We start from the raw sequence: 26,265 nt of genomic DNA on the forward strand, positions 1-26,265 counted from the left end.
CCTATGAAAAGGAGTCAAGGGAGAAACTCCCCATTTACACTTCAGACAGATATAATCTGATAGCTCTTGTTCAGCATGAAGAAAGACATGGGTCAGCATAACATTTAGCCTTGCAAATACACCAGTTCTGTTGCTTTTAACACAGCTACCTGCTTTGTGTTAAATTAACAGCACAGGCCTCGGGTCTCTGCACTTGTCAGGCTTTGCTTGGACTTGTCCTGGCCTGCCTGGTGCTTTGTTTTAGCTTCTTTGTTCGTGACAGTAATTATCCAGCAATCAGGTGCTATTACATGATTTGTTTAAATTTTTCCTTAGCTTTATATGATTGTACGGGAGAACATTTGCATATTGTTACAAATGTAGCTATTTATGTGACTAGGAGATATTAAGAACAAGTAGTTATTCTGCATAGAGTGAAGTGTCTATGGCCCTAAAATGAAAAATGAGGGAGTACAGGCATGGCAGGACGATAGCAGGGGACTTGAGAGTACAGGCACAGGATGATACTGGAGGCCTCAGGGCTATAAACAGCTCAGCAGTGTTCAGTTACTGGTCATCAAAGGATTGCAGCCTTGGGAGCCGGGTAAATCCAGTTTGGGGGATAACCAGGAGAACAGAGATTGAGTACCCAGTGTATGTAAAACACAGCACAGGTAGTAAACTCCGGTGTAACGTGGACCTGTGAACCAATGAAGGAAGAGCAAGGGGTAGAGCATGCGAGCAAATGTATAAAAATGACCCCAAGCAGACCCCAAAGCACAGACGTTGCACCCACCACCCTCGTATTCCTCCTAGCAAGGATGCAGGATGCGGCCGTCCTGCAGTCCCCTTCCCTTAGGGCTGAAGCCATTGACCGAAGGAACCAGTGGGGCAGAGAAAAGGTGAGCATAACACCAGAGAATGGGGAAAGATCATAAAAGTTTGTGTGTATTTATTTTAACTATATATAATCTGAACTGGAAGTCTTAGTATTGTAAACAGACTAATAGTTCTTGGGTAAGACTGTTCAGATTTTAAATATACTACTGATAAATTCTCATCTTTGCATACAAGGCATGGGGTTTTTTTCACCGTAACAGGATTTTGAGTGTAAGAAATTGGTGGGAATTCAAGCCACCTACTCTGTTACTTGTGTGCCAAAAAAATTGGTAATATCAGCAAGTGAATCCCCTGCCAAAGGACAGAAGAGCCCTATTGCTTTCTTGCTTCCTATATGCAACATGAAAATACCCCATATAGTGCAAGGCAATCTCTGAAATGAGTGGATTTGGAGGAGGAGCATGACCAGAGCCCTGGCCTTTCGAGAAGAGACAGTGCTGCCAGAAAACATAGTGCTCCCCTGACTGAGACTCAAGGTGGGGGCTGTTGCAGACCACAGATGTGAACAAGCATGACTAATACCTCACCTGCTCTCTATCTTCATAATTACTGCAGGATGTCAGAGATGCCGAGCAAGACCCCAGGGCTGTGGAAATGGGAGCTTTCAACATGGAGGCACCAGCACCTGATACCCCACAACTGTCTACAGCTTCTCTTCCCTCTGCCAAGGGACACCTCAAGAGCTGACATACCACTTGCAATGAAGTGTCAGTGACACCAGACCTGTCCAACTCCTGTCTTCGGCAAAAGAGGAAGGCAGCGGGTGAGCAGCCCCAGGGTGCACGGAGGCTGCAGCACCAAAATCCCCCTTCCAGCAGTGAGTCAGAGGATGCCAGCACCCACGGGGAAGCAGAGAACGTGGTGCACACAGTGCCCCAGCCATGGGAGGATGATCCTGGAGGTTACTGAGAAGGGAGGGGCAGCAGAAGCCCATGAAATATGCAAGAGGCTCACATGTGGCCACATTGGGTCCAGCAAGGGAGTGGTAAAGCTGCCCTGGATGCCAGCTTTTGTGGTATTTGGAGCAGGAGTACATCATGGGTTTAGCCAAAAGGCAGTGTTTTAGCACAAGATCAGCTTCACAGAGTGATACAAGTGTCCCAGAGGTCCCTTCTCCCAGTGCCTAGGTGATGGCACATAAAGAACAGATGGTTTGGAAGGAAAACATCCCCCCCTTAAACACCCTTTTGCAGTCAGTCAGTGAGCTCTACCAGCTGCTGAGCGCTTAAAACCTTGTGGACCAACATGAGAAAAAAGGCAAAAGTTGATGCAGGAGGAGGAAGAGGGATTCAAGGCAAAGAGACAGCCCTGGGTGCCAGGCAGGTCCCCATCCTCCCCCAAGGACCTTTGCCTGGCCTGCCCTCCCATCCAGCCCCCTGCCACGTGGCGGACCACAGGACTTCCAGCTCTTCCCCACAGCTGGGCAGCAAGACCAGTGGAAGGCTGGCATAGGGCCGGCCACATCATGGAGGGACGAGATGTGGGCGGCCGCAGAGAGGAGACCCTGACAGCCCCCACTCCCTCTGGGTGCAAGGGGACACCCCCAGGCAGGAGGCTGTGACCCACAGCCCAGGGACCTTCTGGGTGACCACTCTGGGGGTAAGAGGCTCCCCTCCACTCTGTTGAGGTGGTCAGACGAGACCTGCCCCATGGACAGCATTTCAAAGTGCTTCCTTAGTCTGGAAACCAAGGAAGGCAATACAACAGGCATCAGTATGACTCCTTTTCCTTTGCCTCCTTATCTTATCTGATATACTGATACTCTGTTATTCAGTCACTAGATATTTAGCAACTTGACCAAAACCACCTTTTTCTTTTTTACCTGGATAGCCATAAGAAGTAAGATTTCATCATTATTTATTCTGTCTTATCTTCAGTAACTGAGCCAGTCAGCTACAGATTAGTTGAAGGCATCAGCGTGCCTCTACTCACTGACAAGGTGAAATCACAGCTAAAAATTCTAGTAGGTTGCTTTCTTCACCGTTACATGGAAAAACTATTTAAAAACAAATCTTCCCAGCTGTGAATGACTGTGGCTGTTCTTCTGTGACAGCTACACAGAAGTTACTGTGGCAAAATCCCTGTGTGCTCATTCACGTGTGTCAAAATCACCGCTCCCAGAGTGCCCAGCCTCTAACCAGAACTGATGTTGAAACATACAGTTTTGTTGGTGTTGGGGCACTGATGACAGCCAGCATTTTTAAGGACAGCTTGTTGCAGGCCAGATGGAAACGTGGTTGTGCGGGTTATTGGTTGTAGGAGACCAGTGTGAGAATCTGGTTGTGTTTGTGATCGCTCTCTGAGCATATGAATTTGAAGCACTCGTGTTACAGCTTGATCTAGTTCAATCCACTATTTTATAACCCTGGGTTTGCTATGGTTTTTTACACAGAGAAGCTATTTGCCTGCTAAACGATGCAGCTGATGGATTATCAGACTACCTAGTGTGTTGCAATAGCTGGCTTCAAAGTGAGGGAGATAACTGTTTAACTAACGTAACATGTTTGGCCACAGGTAAAAGTCTAGTGTGACTTAATATTTGTATAATATCCAACACTTTAACAAAAGCTTTAGCAATATATACTAGAGGGATTTATTTGTCATATATTCTCAAAATACATCCTGAGTTCCTCATACAGTAGTGGAGAAAGGATACACTTCTGGAGTGGCTTTGCAGTGGAAATGAGCTCAGCCTGTCACGCTGGGTGGTGAGGGCGATGCTGTCCCATGTAGCCCACCAGCACTGGTCAGGGAAGCCTGGCTGACTCAGCAGTCTTCCCAAACAGGCAGATCTTGGATGCATTTTTCTTTGTGAAGTTGGCTTCCTCCGGTCACAGAAGGAAACCTTGCTAATGATTCCCGATTTTAGTGAAATACAAATGCAAAGGTCAAGAAACAAAGGGTGTGTTTAATCTGGTGGCTGCAGAAAAGCCACCCTGGTTAGCACGGGAGGTTAGCTCGGTCTGCTTCTGACCATGGCCACCAGGACCGGTGGTGCTGGGGCCGAGCCTGGCTATGTACGAGGCCACTTGTGTTGGGAAACTGGGGGTATCCCTACGGTGAGGGCTGAGCTCAGGTGGAAGGAGCCACAGGGTTGCAGCTCCAAGCCTCACCGCCAAGCGGAGAGCCACTGATGGTGGTGCAAGAGCCCTGGTGTTATCCACCCCGTGCCCCTGCCTGTGCTGTCCTTCCCTGGCTAGCACGGACAGGGACGGCAGGGGAAAGGACAGACTTCCATGAAGCTGGAAGTCTGAAGTCAGGAGTGTGTGCTTGCTGCCACATTTGGAAGCGCAATCTCCCCTGCAGAAGAAATACCAACTTCCAAATGTCCCCTTTAACCTGATGCGAGCAAACCGCACACTTTTAGGATCTGACAAATGGGATCACCATATCATTGCAGAATCAAAAATAGACACTTCAAGACAGCCAGTACATTTTGTTTCAGCTTAGTTCTGCCTACCACACATCATACTGTAACCAATGCTGGTTACGTTTACCAACACACGCCATATCTCAATGGCTCGTTAAGCATTTCAAGAAGAGGCGAGTCTCACACACTATGCAGATGGGGAAGTGACCAAGACCGTACGACAAGGTAGCACAAAATCTGGACATTTTTGAGATTACTGGGAGACTGTGATGACAGCACTTCTAACAGAGGGTTCTCCCCAGCTCAAATGCATTACTGTTGAGATTACAGAAGGAATGGTGGGGCTTAAGACTCTGCTCCCTCCTGCCTGCTTCCCCCCACCGCTGAGCAGTGCTGGTGCTGCTTGATAAAGCCAGCAGGGCCCCCATGGGTGGGCTGTGCTCCACCAAGGCATGCTTTCTTCTCACCTTCCTTCCCTGGATTGGCTCTTGGGCTGACAGCAATTTGCAACCATTGCTGAGCAAACCCTGGCGAATGGGCAAAGGGACACAGCCCAGGTCCTGCCAGCTCTGCGCCTGTTTACTCAACGTCCTGGCATTTAGCTATGTTCAGTGTCATTGTATTCCTTTCCTACAGATACATTCACACACAAATGCACATGCACATACACTCATCTTTGTTGTATGTTTGGGGTCACAGAAGTGTCAGCCGCTGTTATAGTTAAACCAAATGACTATAGGATACTGTGGCTAAGACACTCTCAATGCACAGTGGAGATTCTATGAGAAGCTAGCTTATATCTCTGTTTTCCAGTCTCTCAGGGTATATTTAAGATAACCTTCATGTTTGCATTGCAGCGAGCATGCTGACTTTGCATACTTCTTCCACCCCCATGCCCTATTAGCTTGATTTTAAACTAGGAGATAAAACTCTGGGCAAAGACTCCATTGCATGGCTTATTTTTGATTTTCAGCAGAACTAAAAAAGAGAAAAGGCATTTACTTTTCATGAGTGCTTAGGGCCAAATTTCCAGCCTGGCTTCAACTTTTGCTTTTGCAACCTCATCTGTTAGAGCTTGTTTACTTGCAGCCTTTCAGTATCATGCTGCAAACTGGCCTCAACACCTGCATCTATCACATCTACTTGAACTACATGTGCTGTTACCAACATAAACTGCAGCATGTGCATAATTAATTACTAGATTGGTCCTTGCCTGCGCAAGGACAGTTAAACCCACAGCCTGCTCAGTGAAGTAATACTGTTATGCCATTATACAACTGCTTCATATGGAGACTGTTGATGCCACTTCGCCTGAGCAACACGAGCTGTACTGCTATAGGCACAGCCGTACCAGTATAATTGCTCCTACAGGGTGTCTCTCACTGGCTCAGCTCACAGTGAGAACTCAAACTCCATCACACCATGGCCAGTTTGGGCACGCCTAGGGTAAGAGCTGCTGTGTAAGTCAAGTAAGCATGGGAGTCCCACAGACACAGGGTGGGCAATGTATCTGCTCCTGTGGTGCTAGCTAGCAGTGGAAGCTGTGAGTTTTGCAAGTCTTCCCGTGTTGAATTTTGGTCAAGAAGGCAGAAACAGTTGCACTGATTTCCAAAATTGTATTTGATGAATAATTCCACCTTCACATGAAGATTGTATGCACACAAGAAAAAGGTTCTGCTATGATCTAAAGGATTAGGCTAAAGCAATATAGTTCTAGAGTGAAAACGTTCTATACAGAAACTTTTTTTCTGGCCTAAGACATCCTTTTAAATTTGTCACCTGGCAAAGAGTTTAAACTTAACCAAGAAGTCACTCTTATGCTGGAATGAAAGTCCACACAAAGATTTAAGTTAGTAACATTTTCCCATCACAGTTCCACTGCATTATTTCCTCATGTAGACAGCCCTACTTCTGTTAAATTTTACTGATACAATGGTAAAACATACCCACACTGAAAAGACTGTTAATTTTCCTCTTTTTAATACTGTAATGGTCTGTATCTTACAGTTTTCTTTCTTCAGATGAAAAACATCAGGTCTCTATTTTTCATGTTCTCTTTAGTGCTTCCAATGTGTCTGCTAGCAGATGTCCCTCTTCTGTAGCCCATTATGTTACACATTACCTGGGAAGAACAATTCGATCTGGTACACAATAGCAGGAGTCTGAGCATCTGAGCACATTGTCATATACAGTCCACATTACTCATATACAAGTCTAAGAAGGAATTGAGACCTGATGTCTGGAGCATGTTAGAAGCAAAGACATTTGCCTACACAGTACAACCTGTATGGAGTACAGGCAAGGTGGATTATCACTGAGTCTGACCTACCACAAGTATCAAGGTAGGTCCAATGACTATATTCTTACTATAGAAAGGGACTGCAGAAGATATTTGTGTCCAAGCTTAGATCTTCCAATGTGTATTATGGATATGATGTGCCTAAGCTATAAGATAACTAAGGTCAAGCTGAAGATACGAGTTTGGATGTCAAGTGTATGAACCACGATGCTAAAGCGCCCTCTTGATACAGAGTCCCCAGTTTCATGCTATTACTGCACTGGTGTTCACAAGAGCACTTGTTTTCCTGTTGGTCAGAGCGAGCAAAGTCTTGTTAAATATAGCCACTTGCTCAATAAAATGTAGTTGAAATACCATATTCACCCTACTTTTACCTTCTGCTAAATAGAAATGTTGGCTGACAAGAAGTCTGACCACAGGACTGGCTGTCCTTTAGAAGGACAATGACTGGAACTTGAAGACACCACTGATCACTGAAGAAGAATGGGTGGTGAATTGTAATTTAAACCTCCTGTCAATGCAAATGCTTCCATGCTTATTACAATGCCAAAAAGAAAAATGAATACCTCCATCAAAGGCAAATTATATGATGCAGAAATCTCACATTCATTCTATAATCAGCTGCTGACCAAGGTTACTATCATTCAGTATGGAGTGACTTCAGTGGGATCCAAAAATTGTTTCATTATGCAGGGAGCAAAATAGGTGCTTTCGATCAAAAATGACTAAGAAGCAACAACTGAAGATGCTAGATGAGGCCTTCTGGGAGGTAAGATGGATGTCTTCAGTGTGTTCAGGGACTTATTCTGATCTGGCCACAGACCCAGGAAGTATCTGAAGTAAGACTGCTCCCACGTTGGAGACACCACTCTCTTTAAAGGAATATATAATACAGTGTATTACAGGCTTTTAAATTCTTCAGTTTGGCACAAAATCCTCACTGTAGGAGACCGGGAATCGTTCCAAGAAAAGGCATATAGAGCAGTGCTGATACTGTGCTTATGGCTGTAGCACAGAAAAGCAAGACTAACCTACAGCTGAATCTTCACAGAGGCCCTGACGGTAAAGGTGCTTTAAGCTGGCCCACGGTCCAAGTCCTGTGGGAACACAACTTTCTACTCCACGTGAGTCAGAGTCCAAAGAGACTGCATTGCCAGTGCCAACCACATGGCAAAATGCTGTCACTAGCCAAGTAACAGACCTTGAATGGCCAGTTATGCTTCATGGATTGATGAATCTTGGGCCAGGTTTTGAGCGTCTCCAAGGATGGTTACTATTTCTGAGCACTGTTCAATAAAGTCTCAGTTTCCTGCTACCTTGATTGTCCTCCTTTTCTTCTCCCCTCCTTTCAGCTGTCCTATCACCCTCTCTCTAGGTGTGGATACTTATATAAAAACTGCTCAGCGTGAACATACCTCTAACAACTACGCTTTGCTATCCAGCAAGTGAGCATTAAGGTTTCATTTACCTCCAACACACTGATGGGCCTAACTTACCAGCATAAAAACAAATATCCAAAAGCAAACCTATGCACTTTTTTTTTTTTAATATATAAATAGTTATCTGGCCTATGGAGTCAGTGGAACCTGGTTTCCATAATTCCTCTGGTGTGGATTCTCTGATGTCTAGCAAAGACAAGCTTATCAGCTCCTCCCACAGTGCAGGCTGTAAAAGTGTCTCTGTCCTAGATCAGGTCATTCAACTTCCTGAAATTTGTACGAATTCGGTATGTTTCAGACCTTTATCAGTTTGTCAGATTGGATGCAAAAAGAGCATACTTTCAAAATACATAAAATAGAATGGAGAGAAGGCAAGAGACAGAGACAATATAACCTGGATTTCCTTAAGAAAACCAAGCTGAAAATTCACTGAGTTGCAGGTGCAAAGTTGGATGGCACTTCAGCCAGAAAATATCAGGAACTGTGAAGAGCAAACAAATGCTGCCGTGGTCTAAAGGAAACCTCTCAAAAGAACTATAAACTTTTCACCTGGTTCCTATCAGGAGTGAGATTCATGCATTTTCTCCGTTTCCCAAATAATTTTTCTAATATAAATGTTATTCTCACTAGCAATGTATGTGCATCCTTAAAAAGTTCCATTTCAAAGATGAGTAAGGTTGCTAAGTGACATTAGTGCTTAAATCAAGGAAATGAATAATTAACACCTCACATCTGGCACTGCCCACATATTAAATGCGATGTTCTTATGAAACATAAAGAAAACCATATCTGAGTTCCCACACATCTCATAGACAGGGGTTGCTGTCCATTTAACTATTTCACTAAATGTTTTTCCTTATGGGAAAGAAACAATGGAAATATTAGTTACAAATTTTCAACTAATAGTGGATTTTTAGTATAATATGTCTGTTTCTTAAAAATTAATATTATATATATAATTGAGTGATAGACACAAGTATCCAATGTCTCTAGCCTTACATTTGAGACTGACCATTATGGATGTCTCTTGTATGTAGCGGCATGTAATTTATTAGCCTTTTAACTCAAACTCACAACAAATATGCTGTTGCCATGTGACCGCTTCATATGGTATTTGAAGAAAATGTTCATGTCTTCTTAAAGATTTGTTTATCTGCCTTGGGTTCTCCACTTTAGTTTTATTATTTTCAGGTAAACTCAGATATCGTCTTCAAAAATCTCAAAAATCCCAAGACCAGCATGCAGAAATGAATAGAAGCATACAGATACTGACTTGTCTCATTGAAAACCAGGTAAAGTGCTGAAGCAGTTTAAATAAAGACAGCAAGTCCTGTATTAAAACTAACCCCTGTTTAAATACTTTGTGAAAGCACAGCTCGGTAGATACATACTTTCTCTAGGAAGAAGAATTGCTTTTGAATACCCACCACATGCAGCCTACAGGAAGCCCACACTCAACCCATGAGAACTAGTACCAGACCTGTAGCAGGTTACTGTATTGATATCCATGTTTAAAGTGAAAAAATGAATCAAACAAAAACCTCCAACCCCACAATGCAGAGCTCTTTGACAGCCACTCTGGGCAATGTGGGTAACACTAACTTGCACTCATTTGGTACTCAGTAAGCCTCAGCACATTTCACAAGTGCAGGAGGGCATGTTTTGGTTGTCTTTTACAGAGGCCAAAGTGCAGAGATTTCTTCATTACATCAGGTAATTGCTTCAGGCCAGACAGTCAAAGATAGTCTGGAACCCAACTTGATTATCACAGCAATAACGAGATGCATGTGCAGTGCATGGAAACATGGAATTTAGATAAGGAATAGTGGGAAAATACATCATATTCCAAGTTCAGGTGATCAGAAGTCATTGATGTCAATATTTTCTGCCACTTTGAAGATGCAGTAGTAAGTTTTTTTCCCCTTAGACATACCAATCTCTTAGACACTTTGCAATTCCTACCTTTGGAGTTGATTTTTTTCAGGAATTTAAAACAGAAATGCACTTGCATTTCACATCTACTAGAGAAAATTTGAGATGCCCTCCCAGGAGAACAGAAATATCTTCCTGTGCCAGTTTTTTAAGTTTGAGTCTCCTGCCTGCTTAAGTCCTGCCTCATGATGCAAACTTAGTAAGGCACAGAGAAGGGCACATGTCCAAATACACAAAATTATCCTTCTTCCCACCAGAGAAATAAAGGTTCGGATGACACCTGCTGGTTCCAGAGGGACTAGGCAACACCAACCACCACTGCTGCAGCTCTTGAATTCTTGTACGTAAAAGCACAGGCCAACTAAATTATTGAGAATGAAAATGTTCCTGCTGTGAGTCAGAGAATCATAGGAAACAAGGCTGGGAGACTTTAAAACGTCATTTACTCCATCCCTTGGAATAAAGCAGGATTCATGCTACTATCATCATGCCTCATGGATGATTGTTTTACCTGTTACTGACAATTGATAGTACTTCTCTGGACACACAGTGTTTCATCATTTTTGCATTCCCTATAAAAGCCTCCATAGTGAGATGTGCTATTAACAGATGATTATAATTTTATTTGTTTGTTCAAGGACAACTAGACAGCACTTGACTGTGAAGTCGAAAATATGAGATACTTCAGCCCTATGTTATGAAATACTACAGCTTTACAGCTTTGTCCATCTTGTACAGTAACCCCAGGTGAGATGCAGGAATACATACCTTCCAAAGAGGCTTTCACTACAGAAATCCTCCTGTATAAATAATTGCATAGGCCTAGTTCACTATGAAAAGGGTCGCGCTTATAAACAGTGTAGGTGTGGAGCCACCAGGGCATTTGCATCCCGCTCATTTCAATTATAATGTGCACTCTTTGAGTGAGAGAAGCAGCAGCCTTGATGAATCATCTCGCTGACAAACTAAGTATGTTCAAGAGACTCTGTAAAGAGCCTTTTTATAACTGTTAGAGCATGTTAGTTTATATGTTATGAGTAATTTCATAGTGAGACTTCAGAAAAAATACAGATCCTTGTGCATCTCTATCTCCTGCACTACTCCTGGTACACTGGTATTTTGTTTAGTCTAAGAAACGAGTAAGAGTTTAGACCATAGTCAGCCCAAATATTTTCCTAAATTAACACTTTTTACTTTGATTCTTCTCATCAGACTCCAGCCTGCACAGTATTTCTGACCGATCTTAGCTAGCTCCATCAAGACAGGGGTGTCTGCCCTTGAGAAACCAAATAGGCAGCCACTAGCTGGGGACAGAAACTCGCAGGGCCTTGAGTGAAACTTACCTATTTGGTTACTACCTTGTTTGAGCAAGGCAAGAAACTCAGTTCCACAAAATGTCTTACTGGGAACCTGGTACTGATACACTTAATTAAATCACCAGTTTCCTTCCTGGGACCTGATCTCTTGGTACTGCAATCATGCCCATCATATCTCATAGCCCACTCTGAAGGTGAGCTGTGGTCAAGTTACAAACATTGCTAAAATGGGGCACGGCGTGTGAAACAGAGGCACTACCTAAGAAGCACTATCGGTGTACCACGGAGCTTGTAATTGGAAGGAACCACAGTTAGCACAGGGAACCTATGTCCGAAACAAACCAAATATTAAGATGACTGGTTGCTCCAATCACAGAAGGCTTCCTAAACCAGAGGGGGAAAGTAAGTAAGAGGAAAAGCAGCCAGTGAAGCAGAGGTGTTGCCAGCCCCACAAAAAAGAACTGTAAAAGGATGAAAGGGGCTTATAAGAGAAATCCTCTGAATATTTGGAACAAGCAGCCAAGCCTGCCTCTGCAGTATCTACCCCCAGGTACTCAAGAGTCACAGGGCCTTTGACAAACAGATTGGTGAGAACTTGGACTACATAACCACTGCCAAGTTTTTCAGAGTTGTATATGCATCCAATAACACTTGCCTATTAGGGAACAGAAGGTCTTCAGCTCAACCGCTGACAGATCAGTTGCCTATTGCCCAGCCTCAGCACTGTGCTGGCACAAGCTCCCAGGAGAGACGCAACTGGGCAGCAATACACGTGTACTGCCCTTGCTTGTCCTGGTCTCAGGGGTGGTTTTGTCTTAAACTGCGGAAAAGTGCCATTTTGCCGGTGTGTCACACCGGCAATCCTCTTGCAGTAAATCACTCTGTGAATATGTATAGTTTGGCAGAGTGTTGCCCATATGCTGTGTGGTGTTTTACTGATCAGAAAACTCTGTTGAATCCAAGGGGCGACTGACAATATAAATAGTAGCTGGTGGGAGGAATACGTTACTCCCAATAGTGTGTGGAGGATACTCTCAGCAAGGTGTTACCCAGCAGGAAAAAGTAGCAAGGGCTTTTGAGTAACTAGAGAGGAAGACAATACCCTCAGATCTCTGTACAGAGCCAATACATCTCACAGCAGCCTCCCTTTTCTTCCAGATAAAATAGGATTGATGTGGGTTTTGTGGCCCAGAAAAGATTTAACTGAGAGATTCAAAGACTTCAAGATTTCTTCAAAACCTTCTTTCCACTACCATCTATAAACAAGACTTCAGCTTTTGAATATTAAATATCAATATCATTATCTTAACTCTGGCAGGGCTTCCAGTGGTGACCGTGCGTGTCAGGGTCCTGGTGCGACGGCTAGGAAGAGGCTTGGTTGCTATTGTCATTGCAAATAACATTGCCAATTTTGTTAAGCACAAAAGCTGGGTATGGTTTTGTGTGCATCAGGTTTTCCTTGTATTGTCTTCTTGGGCCACAACCACAGTACCACAGTCTCCAGAAGATGCACAGATTCAGAAGCACATGGCAGTAATCCAGCTTTGCTCGGCCACATCAGATGCAACATTTCTTCCACGTAATGAGAAGACATTTGAATTTCAAATCCAGCTGAATTAGCCACAAATAAATATAGACTAGGAAGCAGAAAAAAAATGTCCAGTCATCTGGACAGAGAATTGAATTTCTGGAGTCACTGAGGCATTCACAGTGGAGCTTTTTATGTTTAGGGAATAGACGTCATGATGTTAGGGCAGGGCCTTCACTCAGTAACCCCGTCCTATGTTCCTGTGTTCTTTAATACAATGCCTAAACTCAGGGCCTATTATAACCTGGATTGTTTCTAAAAAGAAGAACATTTTATAAGAATTTAAACCCAGGAAGAATTTAGGTACCCAGAGACTGCGACCCTTCACGACCCCTCTGTTGAATTTCTTAAGAGCATAAAACCCACAAATGCCCCCCATGGTGGGGCTACGTTCAGGTCTTAAGTACTTCCTAATCAAATCTTGCACTTTGTAAGCAAACACTGTTGTCACTTTTATAGAAGTAATACTCATCAGCAACAAACAAAAGCCTTTTTGCATTGAGTCCTGGATGCCCAAGTCCTTTACAGGCTTTCCAAAATTTCATCCTTTCCTCTGACAATGCTTCCACTTAAACTGCATGTAATAATTTTATTTTCAGTTCAGTTGAAAAATAGAGACTTGTCCCCTTATCTCAAATTGTAAGACCAAATTCTGTTTCTTCTACAATCCAAATCAGAATGAAATGTTGTGTTTCATTTGGCAGTATTTTAAAAAGTAATTTAGGAGCATGAGGGGAAGATAGGGAGTTCCATGTTTATATTTTATTTGGAATTAGGCCACTGATCAAAATAGCAAAGAGTTTACATCATACCCACACTACAGAAATTGATGAGTAAACTGTCTTAAAGAATGTGCCTTGCCCAACTAATAATATTCAAGACTCAAAACTGGCCTGTCAAATCTGTCCAAGCAAGACCAATTGGAAATTCAAAAAGTTTATTCTTACTTCCCATAGCTCTGTACAACTTTTGCAGGAATATCAGCTTCCCCCATTTTGTCTTTTATAGGAGAAACATCACTCGGTGCTTATCAGTTGGTTAATTTTGGCATACTGATATGTTATTGAATAGCTGGCATGCTCCTGAAACAGGGAGTGGAGCCCTGGTCTCTCCTCTAAAAGGAATGGCCAAATTTCAGGGCGAGGGAGCTGACAACACCCCTACAAATGTTCTGTACCTTCTCCCTCCCTCCCTTGTGTTCCCCTCTGCTTTAGTGAATAGTGACCTATTCTTCCACGAAAGGGGCTTTGTTAAGCAGGACTGGATACTGCTTCCACCACCAAGTAGCTCAGAGCCTGCCTATAAAATAATTCTCATGAGTGATTGGATGTGCGGGGCCAAATCCTGCAGGGATACTAAAGGGCTGGATGCAAAGAGTTTACTGTTCTCTTGTTTCTCATGAAAGATAAAATATATTTACTGGAATATAACCCTCCTTCATTATGCCATTTATAGGAAACAAAATACTCAGTGTTTATAAAGCAGTTAATTTGTAACAGACAAAACCAGATTATCACTCTTTGGAAGAGCAAATATTTGTTGAAAAACTTCTATATGGGACAGACATTTTCATCTCATTTTTAAACGTAGTTGATCGAGAAAAGTAACAGAGGAGCTACCTAATAGGTAAGAGAAGATTTATATGAAGCATTTAAATTGTAAAGGGAAGGATTATTATATTTTTTACATATATACATAATTTTATATATTTATCAGCTATTCTTTAGATGTGATGTTTTAAATGGTTCTAGATCTTAATCAGCATTCTAATATGTTTTCCTTTTGCTCTAATGCCTTCAGAAGAAAAATGCATTTTGAGCAAGAAACTTCTTTGATATCTGAGACTACTAGAAACATTTCTTAAAATGGAAAGAATGTTAACTTTGCTCTAACACTTACATGTTTATTAATGAACTGTCTATGCATAAAGTGAGTTCTCTAAAATTAGCAATAAGTTTCACTCAGGTCTAAAAATACAAGTCTATAATGTGCAAAAATATCACTTTATTGTTTCCAGAACTGTTTTTCCTAGTCCTAGAGGAGATGCTTTATTTCTGTTACTAAAGGTGAATGATAAAGCTGCTGTAATGTTAATTTTAAATTTTTGCAATCTCAAATTTGCAGTGAATGCTTAGTGCAACTGTGAGGTTCTTATTCCTGTGACGTTCACAATGCCCGGATCGGTAGCATTTGCGTATGCCTGAGGATGCAGGACTCTTTTCTTGAGTGTTGAATGGTCTGGGATGTGCTTGTAAACAAGGGCTTCTGCATTCACCCCATCTTTTCAGTCTGAAACCTATTTGTGTTAGGAAGGCAGAGCCCTCTGGAAGGCAGCTCACTGCCTTCCCCGTTCAGTCCCTTCACATCTCCTGGGGGGGGATCTGGTGGCCCGCCTGAGCCAAGTACTGTCCCAGACCTCTCAGAGAGAGACGCAACAGTGACATCTGCCAAACTCAACACTGTCAGAGGTTGCACAGGAATTGCACTATCCCCAGAAAAGATGGGGAAGAAGAGCTGGTGCTCTGCAACACCCAGTGACCAGTTGGGCCTAACGCTCTTTTAGAGGGACTGTTGTTGTTGCAGAAAGCCCTTCCTCTGTGACCGAACATGATCAAAAGCAAAATTTTCCAATCCCTGCCTCTTTGCTAGAGCTGATTCTGCAGTGTCCAAGGATACCTCTTTGAAGTAGGGATGACTCCCAGGGGAAAGGACCTCCTTCTTTGCTGCCAGGGCAAGCATAGCATTGTGGCAGGAACAGTACCTTGGTGTGGTGTTACTTTCCATAGAAATGGGTCACTACATAAGGAGCAGAAATGCCTTGCAGTTACTGTAATAGCTCTTAAGAGCATTGCTTGCAGTCCATCAGGGGAGAGCAAGTACTCCAACCCTGCAGAAGACACATGCACCATTGGGCCAGCAAGGCAGCAGCTGAAGTCAAGTCATCCCCTTCCCTATTCCAGTCCTGCAGAACCCAGACACTGGGAATCTCCTTGAAAATAAAGCAAGTGTAAATGGGAAAGAAAAATAAAGAAAAAATACTCACAACCACAGTACGCTGCATGTTTTACTCTGTTCCCGGGCTGCCATACACTCAAGAGGAGGCATAACATTCAGGGATTTCACTGCATCCCGATTAAGTCATTACAGCCCATCTGTGTTGCACCAAGTACAGAACGTGACCTATTATCTCAAAAGAAAATAGCACACCACCTGACTGCCAAAAGCACCCTGTGACTTGGCACCCAAATGTCTCAGTACTCACATCAACATACCTTTTCAGACTAACTCCCACAGCCTGAATCAAGCAACTGTGAAATTCAGCTGAACTCTGAATAAATGACAATCAAATAAAACCAGCTTTCCCATATGCCAAAATCACAAATTATACAATGACCGTAATTTGCTGTTACAGATCCTTAACTTAAAAGGAGTAGTTAATAGTTGCCATGTGTTTTCTAGGTTGTTGAATCACTTACTACTTTAATGATGGGCCATATAATTCATCTTTTCATCTCATTTATCCATTTGCATGCCACTGCTATACAAAAGGATTCTGTACAGGCTTGGTGGTTTTGAACATCCTGTTTAATTTACAATGGGAAAAAAAAATGAATCTCCAAAGAATATGGCCATTCAAAATTTTTCCATAAGGCGCAATTCAACACTGCTGTATGGGAGAGAAATTCATATATCGCTTTGAGGGAAAGATGAATGATAAGCATATTTGCATTTTATACCCAAAAAGTGCGTTTGCATGTGCGAATTTACACAAGTAATGCCCGATACTAAAGTTTGCCTGAGGCCTTCTGTAAGATGTGTCCAGTTCTCTCCAAACATTTTGTTGGACAGATGAGAGACCCTGTATTAACTTTGCTCAGAAGTCACAACTTGAGTAAAATACTGTATTTTTAAGCACAGAATAACCATTTCATCCTTGCGCTGTTTGACATCGAAACATGGTATTTTCAGGGAGGAGACAGCACTGACAAACCTGCTTCAGCATTTGCTGAAGTATAGTGAAGTATACAGTGAAGTATAAAAGAACAGGGAATCTTATGGCATTCGATCAGGAGAATGTGATCTGAATGGAGTAATAAACAACCTATAGGAGAAGGATGAAAAATGAAATGATGAAAGGCAAGCATGTCATTTCCACCACATGCTGCCTAGAATTCTTGTGCTTATAGATGACATCAATTTCACAGGAGTGAAAGCTGTGACACAGGTCCAACAAGCCGATTTTTCATCTTTGAGCTGCATATTGTACTTGAAACCTGGGTTTCATTTTGTAAAGGAATTACAAGTTAGCAAGGGAAAATCAGTGAAATACTTCTGACGTGAACCACCAATACCAGAAGATCATGGTATTTCTTCTGGATTCACTTAATGATGTTTGAAACTTCTCTCTTCCACTGATCTAAATTTGACCTTTCAGATAGGAACCAGATCTTAGGTTTAGAGTATATACACTGAAGACGCAGAGACCACTTTGCTACATCTCTGACCTCTTGCATTGTGAATAGAAGAACAAACTAAAAAGTCATTGTGTTGCCTTTTTTTTTTTTTCTTTCTCCATTTTCTTTACTAGAAAAAAAAAGAGCTCATTACTGGATGTCAACATGAAAACAGGAATTTACCTACTTCTCTTAAGTGAAATGTGTGTTGAAATCGTCAAGGCTGGCATCAAACCTAAAATTCCAAAGAAGGAAAAAGAGAGTAATTTCTTGGAAAGAAATGAAAATGTCAATATTTCTGAAGAGTGGCATTATCATAAAAATATCTCTAAGTCTACTGAAGACCAAGGTCTCGAAGAGTTCACACTTTACAACTTTACTGAAAAGACTGCAAATTTCGGATTTAACCTCTACAGAAAAATTGCAATGACACATGATAATAATGTAATCATTGCTCCCCTTTCTGTATCAGCTCTCATGACTGCATATATGCTGGCAGCCAAAGGGGAAACACACAGACAAATAGTAAAAGGTCTAGACCTCCATGCTTTGAAGGACAGAGTGGATCGCCATCATTTACCAGCTTTGTTTAAACAACTGAGAGATAACATCACAATGAATGAAGAACTTCTCCTTGTGCAAGGTACTCTTTCTTTTATCCAGAAGGACTTCAGAGTCAAGGAGTCTTTCCTCAATTTATCTAAGCAGTACTTTGATATGGAATTCCTGAGAGTGGACTTTCAAAACTTCACACAGGCAAAACGTGTCATAAATCAAAACATTAACAAAAGGACCAAAGGAAAAATTCCAGACCTTTTTGAAGAGCTTGACCGCCATAATAAACTGCTACTTGTGGACTACATTGTCTTTAAAGGTAACTGTTGTTTTTATTTTGCAAAATGATTATTTATTAGAAGAATCAGGACTCTAACTTCAGCTACATTAGCGGAAGTTTAAATGAATTCAGATGTCCTGTCTTCTCTATGTAGATTTACTTTCTTCTATTAGGTTTATTTAATAGGAAATTATTTTTCATGATAGGAACCACAATTCTTCTATGCTGTCTTCCACACAACAGTCTCAAAGAGAACAGAAAGCCTTGCATCAAACTATCTCAATCTGTCTCCGAATGATCCCTCTTTATGACTAAAGGGGATGTTTAATTTTCATTCACCAATTAAAACGAAAAAGCCTTAATCATTATAGTCTTCTGAATGCTGGATATTGGGCATAAAATCATTGACTGGTCTTACATAGTGCACAAAATCTTGAAAACAAAAATAATTTCTCTATTTCAGTCAAGAACCTTTTTCCCCAGAGGAACCAGAGTACCCCATTATATTACCTTATAGGGTGAGGGAAAGAAATAGCTGTGATGGGCAGAGACTGTTCTGTGGAGAGGTCCTCTATTGCCAAATATCTTATGCTCCTTTTCCTGTTGTTGGGGTCTTTCTGACCGCTGGCTTAGAAGATAGATAAAGTGACTCCAAAAGGAGGTCCTGGCAATGACAGGGAGCCATAGCCCACCCTTTACTCTGAAACAGCCATACAGAAGCCAGAGACACCTGGTTAGGTAAAAAGCAAAGACAAAGAGCTAGGGTGACAAAGGGGACAAGAGGAATGCTGTGCGGAGAACACTCAGTCACAGCCACTACTCCAGTCCAAAGCACTCAGCACATGCCATCCATGGAAACCCCACTAAAATAAATGCACACATGAGAACAAAGAAAATTACCCCTTGGCCATACAGACTCCCTACGGACTAAGCTTATTCTTTCGTACTTACAAAAGTGCAGTTTGTGCAATGCCAAGGTTACCTTCCCTGGCAGAAAATCAGAGAAAAGAGATAAATGGCTATGGCTATGTTTGAAAGCAACGGTAGAGATCAAAATCATTAGTATAGAAGAGGTCACATACCAGTGGCACCTTACAAGTCAGTGCACTGCTGAATCCCCATCCAAAAGATTGTATAATTAATTTAAAAACAGGACATAGAACAGCTGGTAGAGAATTTCTGAGAAGGCAACATGTTAATAAAAGATGGATGCTCATATGGCATTCAATAAAAAAAATGGGTATCAGCTCTGAACTTGACTGGGAACTAAATCAACCTTAGAAAAAGATTTCCCTTCTTTCCCTGCAAATGAAGGAGTTTTGTTTTGTGGATTGCTTCCTTTTCCTGCTGGAAAAAATATAAAGCACATACACTAAATATACTGCAGTTGTCATCCACTTATCCTAGATGCAACTGACATCCATTTCAACTAAGTACAGAAAATATCCTATACTTTTTTTACGTTAACTTCTGAACAAGTCTGAATGCACATAATTATTTAATTTCTTTCTTTCATCAGGCAAGTGGGTCTATCCATTTAATTCCGAATTCACAGAAATTGAGACTTTCCACATAAACAAATACAGAAGCGTACAGGTACCCATGATGTTCAAGTCAGATAAAGTTAATTCAACTTTTGATGAGAATTTAAGATGCACTGTGATAAAGCTACCCTACAAAGGGAAAGCCCACATGCTGATTGTCATCCCAGAAAAAGAGGGAGATTACATTTCAATTGAAGACCATTTGACTACAGAGCTTGTGGAATCCTGGCTTGGAAACATGAAATCCAGGTATTGCTTTGACACCCATTGGCCTTAATGTCTTTTATGTCTATTGCAGCAAAGCAACAAAGCACAACAAAGATTAGCTGGTCTTCCTAAGCCTTTTCACATGCTGGTGTCTCTGTGGCATTAGGTATCTACAGAGTAGAGGTCCTTTAATGGCCCACCCACAGTCCAAGTGGCATGTGAAAGCTTCTGCTCTGAGGTAACAAGTCTGTGGCTCATCTCAGAAACGTCTGTCTGAGGGCATAGTCAATCTAGTCTTTCCAAATTCTTCCTTAGCCCTTCTCTCTCCTTAAATAGAGCACTACCAGGCAAAGTGCACAATAAATCTAGACATGCAGTATATTGATTAAACCTTTCCTACCAGTGGAAATGCAAAGTAATGGATAAATTTGAATATGGAAATGTAAACCCAAATTATTCCTGTGAAATGTAATTCCTGAAGCGACAATTCTTTTCACTGGTCAATAAATTAGTGTGTCACCCTGGTATCAGAGCACTGTAAGTGCTAGTGGAAGTATTTTATACAGCGAAGGAAATTATTTCTAGCATCTTTGGCGGTCAACAGGTCTGAGATGATATTCTGCTAACCTAAATTCCAGCAGACTCTTTAGTTTTTGCCCCTTCTTTTTCTGTGTAAACCTTAATTTCTGAGTAGAGTGCATTTCAGCAGTCAAGTGGTCTACTATATAGTCTAAGTTTGCATTGAACTTTTTTTTTTTTCAAGCAGAAAAGTGGATATTTCATTTCCAAAGTTCAAACTAGAGCAAAAATACAAAATGAAGAAGTTGCTTCATGCTCTTGGAATTAAAAATCTCTTTACACGTAAAGCAGATCTTAGTCATCTCACAGATCAAGGATATGTAGCAGTTTCACAGGTAAGCCTTCTAAAATTATTTCCTATTTGGATTATAATAGCATATAAATGGCCCGGCCAAGAGACTATGTCATATACACTTACAGGGACACTAATAGGAAAGGACCTCATTTGCCATGTATATGCAATCTGCACAACTTAATCAGTATGGATCCCACTTCAAGTATGAGGTGTGTAGAAGTAAGGGGCGATTACATTTCATATGTGCTCAACACCTTCCAAAGCTAACCCACCACAGGAGGAAAGCTCTGCCTCAAGAATATGATTGGCAGGGAAGGAGCACAATGAAACAAAAACTGTGAACAAGAAAGACATTGTAAATGACAGTCAAATGGCAAAAGCCAGAGCAAGGAAGGAAACCCAAAGAGGGAACCCCTCATATGCAGTCCAGAGACAGCTATTTTTCTTAACAAATAAGGAACTTTAGAAAGCTCAAATAATAAAATCTCAAAAATGTAACAGTGAGAAAGAGAAGCTGAAGCAGTCCTGCCTCTCCTGCTGCATACCTTGGCAGAGAAAAAACAGAATCTCACAGCAAACCATCGGCACAACACAGTTGTATTCCAACCCATATGGATGTTCCACTTCATATGCTGTAACTTTGAAAGATCACTTAAACAGGCAAAAGCAAGGGTGGTGAATGGCCAAGAAGAGAGGAACACAGCCCCATGGAAAAAGAGGAGGAGAAGATAACTCAGTACCACTATTTAAGAGAGAGCAAAAATTAATTTCAGAAGACTGACAGAAAACAGAGGCAGAATGAGAAGCAGAAAACAATGGAAGAGAAAGGACTTGACAGTCACACCAATATCAGGAAGGAACAGGTCTATGTGACCAGAGATGTCCCATTAAGAAGAAACAGCTAGTCTATACAAAAGACAATTTGCTGATGATAGAAAATTAAGAGGTATGGTCAAAGAAAGAAGATAAAAGACATACTACAAAGAGAAACTGGTGACCTCAAGGACTGGACTGTGTGGAACAAGATGAAATGCAATTAATGATAAATGCAAATTCATACATTAAAGTAACAAAATTTCTGCAACAAGCTGGATTTATAAACAGTTGAGGAAAACAAGGCTCAAATGAGATCAATCTGACATAGGATTTAAAAACATAGCTTTATAAACCTATGTATAGAATTTATATAATGCAACTGCTTGTGACTGTACAGGGTTCTATAGCATTGATAAACTAGGACCATAACTCCAGGAGAGACTCCACAGAATCACAGAATGGTTGAGGTTGGAAGAGACCTCTGGAGGTCATCTGGTCCAACCCCCTCTGCTCAAGCAGGGTCACCTAGAGCTGGATGCTGAGGACCATGTCCAGACAGCTTTTGAGTATCCCCAAGGAGGAAGAATCCACAACTTCTCTGGGCAACCTGTGCCAGTGCTCAGTCACCCTCAAAGTGTTTTCTGATGTTCAGAGGGAACCTCCTGTGTTTCAGTTTGTGCCCACTGCCTCTGGTCCTGTCACTGGGCACCACTGAAAAGAGCCTGGCTCCATCTTCTTTGCACCCTCCCTTCTGGTATTTGTACCCTATCAGAAAGAATCCTTCTAAGCTACTGGTGCTGCTGTTACAAGTCTCCCTACACCAAATCCTTACAGAACAGAAGCCTTTGTGATTTGCCAAAACTGTTAATAGGTGGTATGATAAAAACTTCTATACAAGTTCCAAAAACTCTAAGCCTTGAACTACAGTTTTCCAAAATTGTCCTGGCTTAACAAAATAACCTTTCTGGGAAAACATAACATACTAAGAATAAATATTTAACACATAAAATTGCAGTGATTTTCAGTTTGGTATAAACTATTTCACTTTTGGGAAGTACAATGGCAACCTGCAGCACTTTTCTCCCTTCCTCTTGATCATATAACTATTCCATGCTGATTCTCAGCAGTTAACTCTGTTGTGTTATCATGCAAAAATCACCCTTGAATAATGGCTGCTAACTGATATTAGAAGCAATATGTGCATCAGCTATAAAGTGCCAGAGAAGCATCCTGTTCCTGTGAATCATGATAGCTAGCTTCATTATTTAAGAATATTTAGCAGAGAGATCAATACTGCTGAAGTCCTTCAACTGTCTTCACATAAATCATTCCTAGAATTAGGAGTCTGGGAATTCACTAGCTAACTAAGCAGTTCACCAATACAGACCCAAATACAGGGGAAGTACTGAGAGATAAGTGCAGGCTGAAAGAACAAAACCAGAAAAGAACCAGATCCTGCCAGGCTGCAATTTCAGTGGGAAGGGAAGGTCCTCAGCCCAACCCAGGACTGCACCTCATTGCTGTGCATATTTACTCTGTGCTACCAAACGTACAGATTAGAAATATACAAGAAAAAAGCCAAGACCGGTACATTTGCCTAAGCTCTCACAAAATCAGCTGTGAATGTCATATCCAGTCAGTGAGTGTTCGTGACTGATGAAAACACACCTCCCACTTTTGAGAAACTCTCCCTTGTACAGTCAGGTGTCAAAGAGGAGCACTACACAAATGCAATGGTTGCTTCATGCTACCAGCTGCAAGAACAAAATCTCCCAGTGAAACCTGTGGAAAAACACAGCACCACCTGAACTAGCATCCACACAGTAAGTATCATGGTGTTGTGGTTTAACACCAGCCAGCAACTAAGCACCACACAGCCGCCCACTCACTCCCCCCCCATCCAGTGGGATGGGGGAGAAAATTGGGAAAAGAAGTAAAACTCCTGGGTTAAGAATGGTTTAATAGAACAGAAAAGAAGAAACTAATAATGATAATGATAACACTAATAAAATGACAACAGTAGTAATAAAAGGATTGAAATGTACAAATGATGCGCAGGGCAATTGCTCACCACCCGCCGACCAACACCCAGCCAGTCCCCGAGCAGCGATTCCCTGTCCCCCCCTTCCCAGTTCCTAAACTAGATGGGACGTCACATGGTATGGAATACACCGTTGGCCAGTTTGGGTCAGGTGCCCTGGCTGGGCATGAGAAGCTGAAAAATCCTTGACTATAGTCTAAACACTACTGAGCAACAACTGAAAACATCAGTGTTATCAACATTCTTCACATACTGAACTCAAAACATAGCACTGTACCAGCTACTAGGAAGACAGTTAACTCTATCCCAGCTGAAACCAGGACACATGGTCACAGTGGCTGTACTAACTCTTCTGCTGCTGAAGCAGACAGCATACGGGTCTACAAGTCTAACACACAGAGCTAGATTGCACAGACCTACTCATTTTAACCCTTAATAGAAGCCTACTTCAACTGAATGCCTTGCACCTTGAAAAACATTCTTCACATGAAAATTTATTTCTGTCACATATTTTATTTCTACATTGCATTTCAGGTTGTCCAAAAGGCAGTAATTGAAGTGGATGAAGAAGGAACTGAGGCCACAGCAGCTACTGGGTCAGAAATAACTGCATTCACAGTGCCTCCTGTCATCAAAGTGGACCGACCGTTCCTTTTTATGATTTTTGAAGAAACTTTTAAAACATTACTCTTCATTGGCAGGGTGGTTGATCCAACAGAAATGTGAATAAAGGTATCAGTTTCTATTCTGGGGTATGTGAGAGTCTATTTCTATTTTATTAATTTACAATAGAATAAAAGGACAGGGAAATATGAAAGTATGAAAACCTGTTTTATCTCTCCAGCTAGCAGTAGGTCATTCTAGTAATACTTCATTAATGCCTAAGTAACAAGCTAAATTCACTAAAGCACAAAGTGACAAAAATGTGTCTTGTAAAACATAGTATGCAAATTTAAAAAAAAAAAACAACACAGAACTGAACTTTCAAAATTCAGCATTTTAGTGATAAGTCTGAGTGAAAACCAGAGATCCACATGCCAAAATATTAAGGAATTTAATTCCTAAACACTGCAGTTTGATATTCCTCAATGTTATCTTCTGTTGCAATGAGACTTAAGAGCCTACTGACCTCAATGTTAGCAGAATTTTGCCACTTGTAAAAACAGAAGCAGGATCAAGCCCTCAAAGAGAATTTACAGCCTTTGTCTAGAGATCTTTATTTTATTACTGTAGAAATGCACTGAGTCTATCATGAAGTCTGCATCACCTGGAGTGTGACCTCTTTCAAAGTATTTATTCAGATTATCAAATCACCTCCTCTTCTCAGCGTACATGATATGCCTGCTTTTAAAATATTCTATTAAAGACAAAATAATTCTGCAAAGTAACTCAGGTATTCTGAACCTGAAAAATCTGAATCTGTACTACTTCATAACATCAAGCTGGGCCTTTCTTAAAACCAGAATTTCTGCATGTATTATCATCTAGATATCAGGGTGAACTACGTAACAGGACTCTATGCCTGAAGTAAGAAAGACTTTGGCAGGAAAAAACCATACCTCCATAAAAGTGGAATAAATCTTTTCACAGAGTTGATCTAAAATCCAGAAGGTATTGCCAAAATGTTTCAGAAAAATATTTCCATGTTCTAAATACAATTCATTTTATTCAAGTAGTGCAGCGATTCCAACAGAACAGCAAGATCTTGAACATTTAGTAAATTTCAGTCAGCAGCAGTCCTATACATAAAGTATGAAACAATGCAAAAAAGCTACTTCTACCTATCTATAACTAACAGATCTAAGCATTACTCTACTTGCTCATACAGCCTTCATAAAATAGCTGCCCAAAAGGGGGCAGAAGAGTTTTCAAAATGATTTGGCATGGAAGCTTTAAAGGTATCTATCAGTAAATGCACACAGACAGATGCATCCACAAGAAAAGATACAAAAGGTACTTTACAGGGTACAGGCTGGTAAACATCTCTAAAAAAACACTTCAGTTACCATTAGATGTCTACCCACAGCAATGCAGACACTAGTGTAAGGCACTAACAAAAGGATTTAGCAGGCAGACTCTGGTATCTGACTAGACTACAAAGGTGCATCTAACCTAACTCCACATTGCAGTATGAATGTACCCAGAAAGAAAGAGAATCACTCCTTCCTGCCTCCGAATGATTACTAGGAGGAATGTCCCTATAGAGAATAACCCAATTATCATTGTACAGTTGACCTCCAGCTGTTATTCTGAATTGCAGGTAGAAACAATGCTACAAAGGGTTCAAAAGTATTGGTGCTGTCCAACAGAAGTAACCCAGGAGTAAGCACCCCCACAAAAGACTGCTGGGATGAAGGTCTGTAGTGTGAAGGACTGATGAAAGTATACACGAGACACCAGGAATACTGAACAAGGAAGATGTGCAGACCAAAAAATGTCTAAATAGAGCATTTAAAGATTACATAGCAGGAATTTAATACAGAGTAGAGTTATTGAGCGGAGCACGTGTTATCAGCATTAAATAAATTAATCAGTTAAAAAAGACAGACAAATGACAGCCAATAAGAAACAAATGACAGACTGTATACAGAACTCCTTACATGCTTATTAAGGGGAGAAATAGCTTGGATTCAAATTTCTGAACTTACTGGTTTTTCTGGATTGCTCTAGT

At 41.4% G+C, this 26,265-nt stretch overlaps 2 protein-coding genes across 5 annotated transcripts in view; one reads left to right on the plus strand and one right to left on the minus strand.

Moving 5' to 3' along the window:
- Positions 1–594: 594 nt before the first annotated feature.
- Positions 595–26,265, minus strand: part of PPP4R4 (protein phosphatase 4 regulatory subunit 4) — a 98,485-nt gene continuing 72,814 nt past the window's right edge. The window contains exons 25-27 of one of the 3 annotated variants that reach the window (XM_075029908.1): positions 18,623–18,842; positions 17,465–17,512; positions 595–679 (exon numbers count right to left, since the gene is read on the minus strand). In XM_075029908.1, coding sequence (XP_074886009.1) covers positions 17,507–17,512; positions 18,623–18,842 — 226 coding nt within the window. In that variant the 3' untranslated portion in view covers positions 595–679; positions 17,465–17,506. Of the gene's footprint in view, positions 680–5,902; positions 6,372–17,464; positions 17,513–18,622; positions 18,843–26,265 lie in introns of those variants that run through there. The other 2 variants (XM_075029909.1, XM_075029907.1) reach the window with 2 other exon arrangements.
- SERPINA10 (serpin family A member 10) lies at positions 14,175–24,349 on the plus strand. Of its 2 annotated transcripts, none has more exons than XM_075029912.1 (5): positions 14,175–14,449; positions 17,412–18,151; positions 19,632–19,905; positions 20,627–20,777; positions 24,129–24,349. In XM_075029912.1, exons 2-5 carry the CDS (start codon positions 17,443–17,445, stop codon positions 24,318–24,320), a joined length of 1,326 nt encoding a protein of 441 aa, XP_074886013.1. In that variant the 5' UTR covers positions 14,175–14,449; positions 17,412–17,442; the 3' UTR covers positions 24,321–24,349. The 2 variants fall into 2 exon arrangements, with proteins under 2 accessions (XP_074886013.1, XP_074886014.1); XM_075029913.1 differs by having other exon boundaries at positions 20,630–20,777.

Source organism: Buteo buteo, chromosome 6, assembly GCF_964188355.1.
Source record: "Buteo buteo chromosome 6, bButBut1.hap1.1, whole genome shotgun sequence".
Lineage (NCBI taxonomy): Eukaryota > Metazoa > Chordata > Aves > Accipitriformes > Accipitridae > Buteo > Buteo buteo.

Coding starts and splice junctions, on each gene's coding strand:
- SERPINA10 (XM_075029912.1), top strand. CDS start 17,443: ATGAAAACAGGAATTTACCTACTTCTCTTAAGTGAAATGTGTGTTGAA. Junction 19,906..20,626: donor CTTGGAAACATGAAATCCAG/GTATTGCTTTGA, acceptor TTTTTTTTCAAG/CAGAAAAGTGGATATTTCAT. Junction 20,778..24,128: donor GATATGTAGCAGTTTCACAG/GTAAGCCTTCTA, acceptor ATTGCATTTCAG/GTTGTCCAAAAGGCAGTAAT.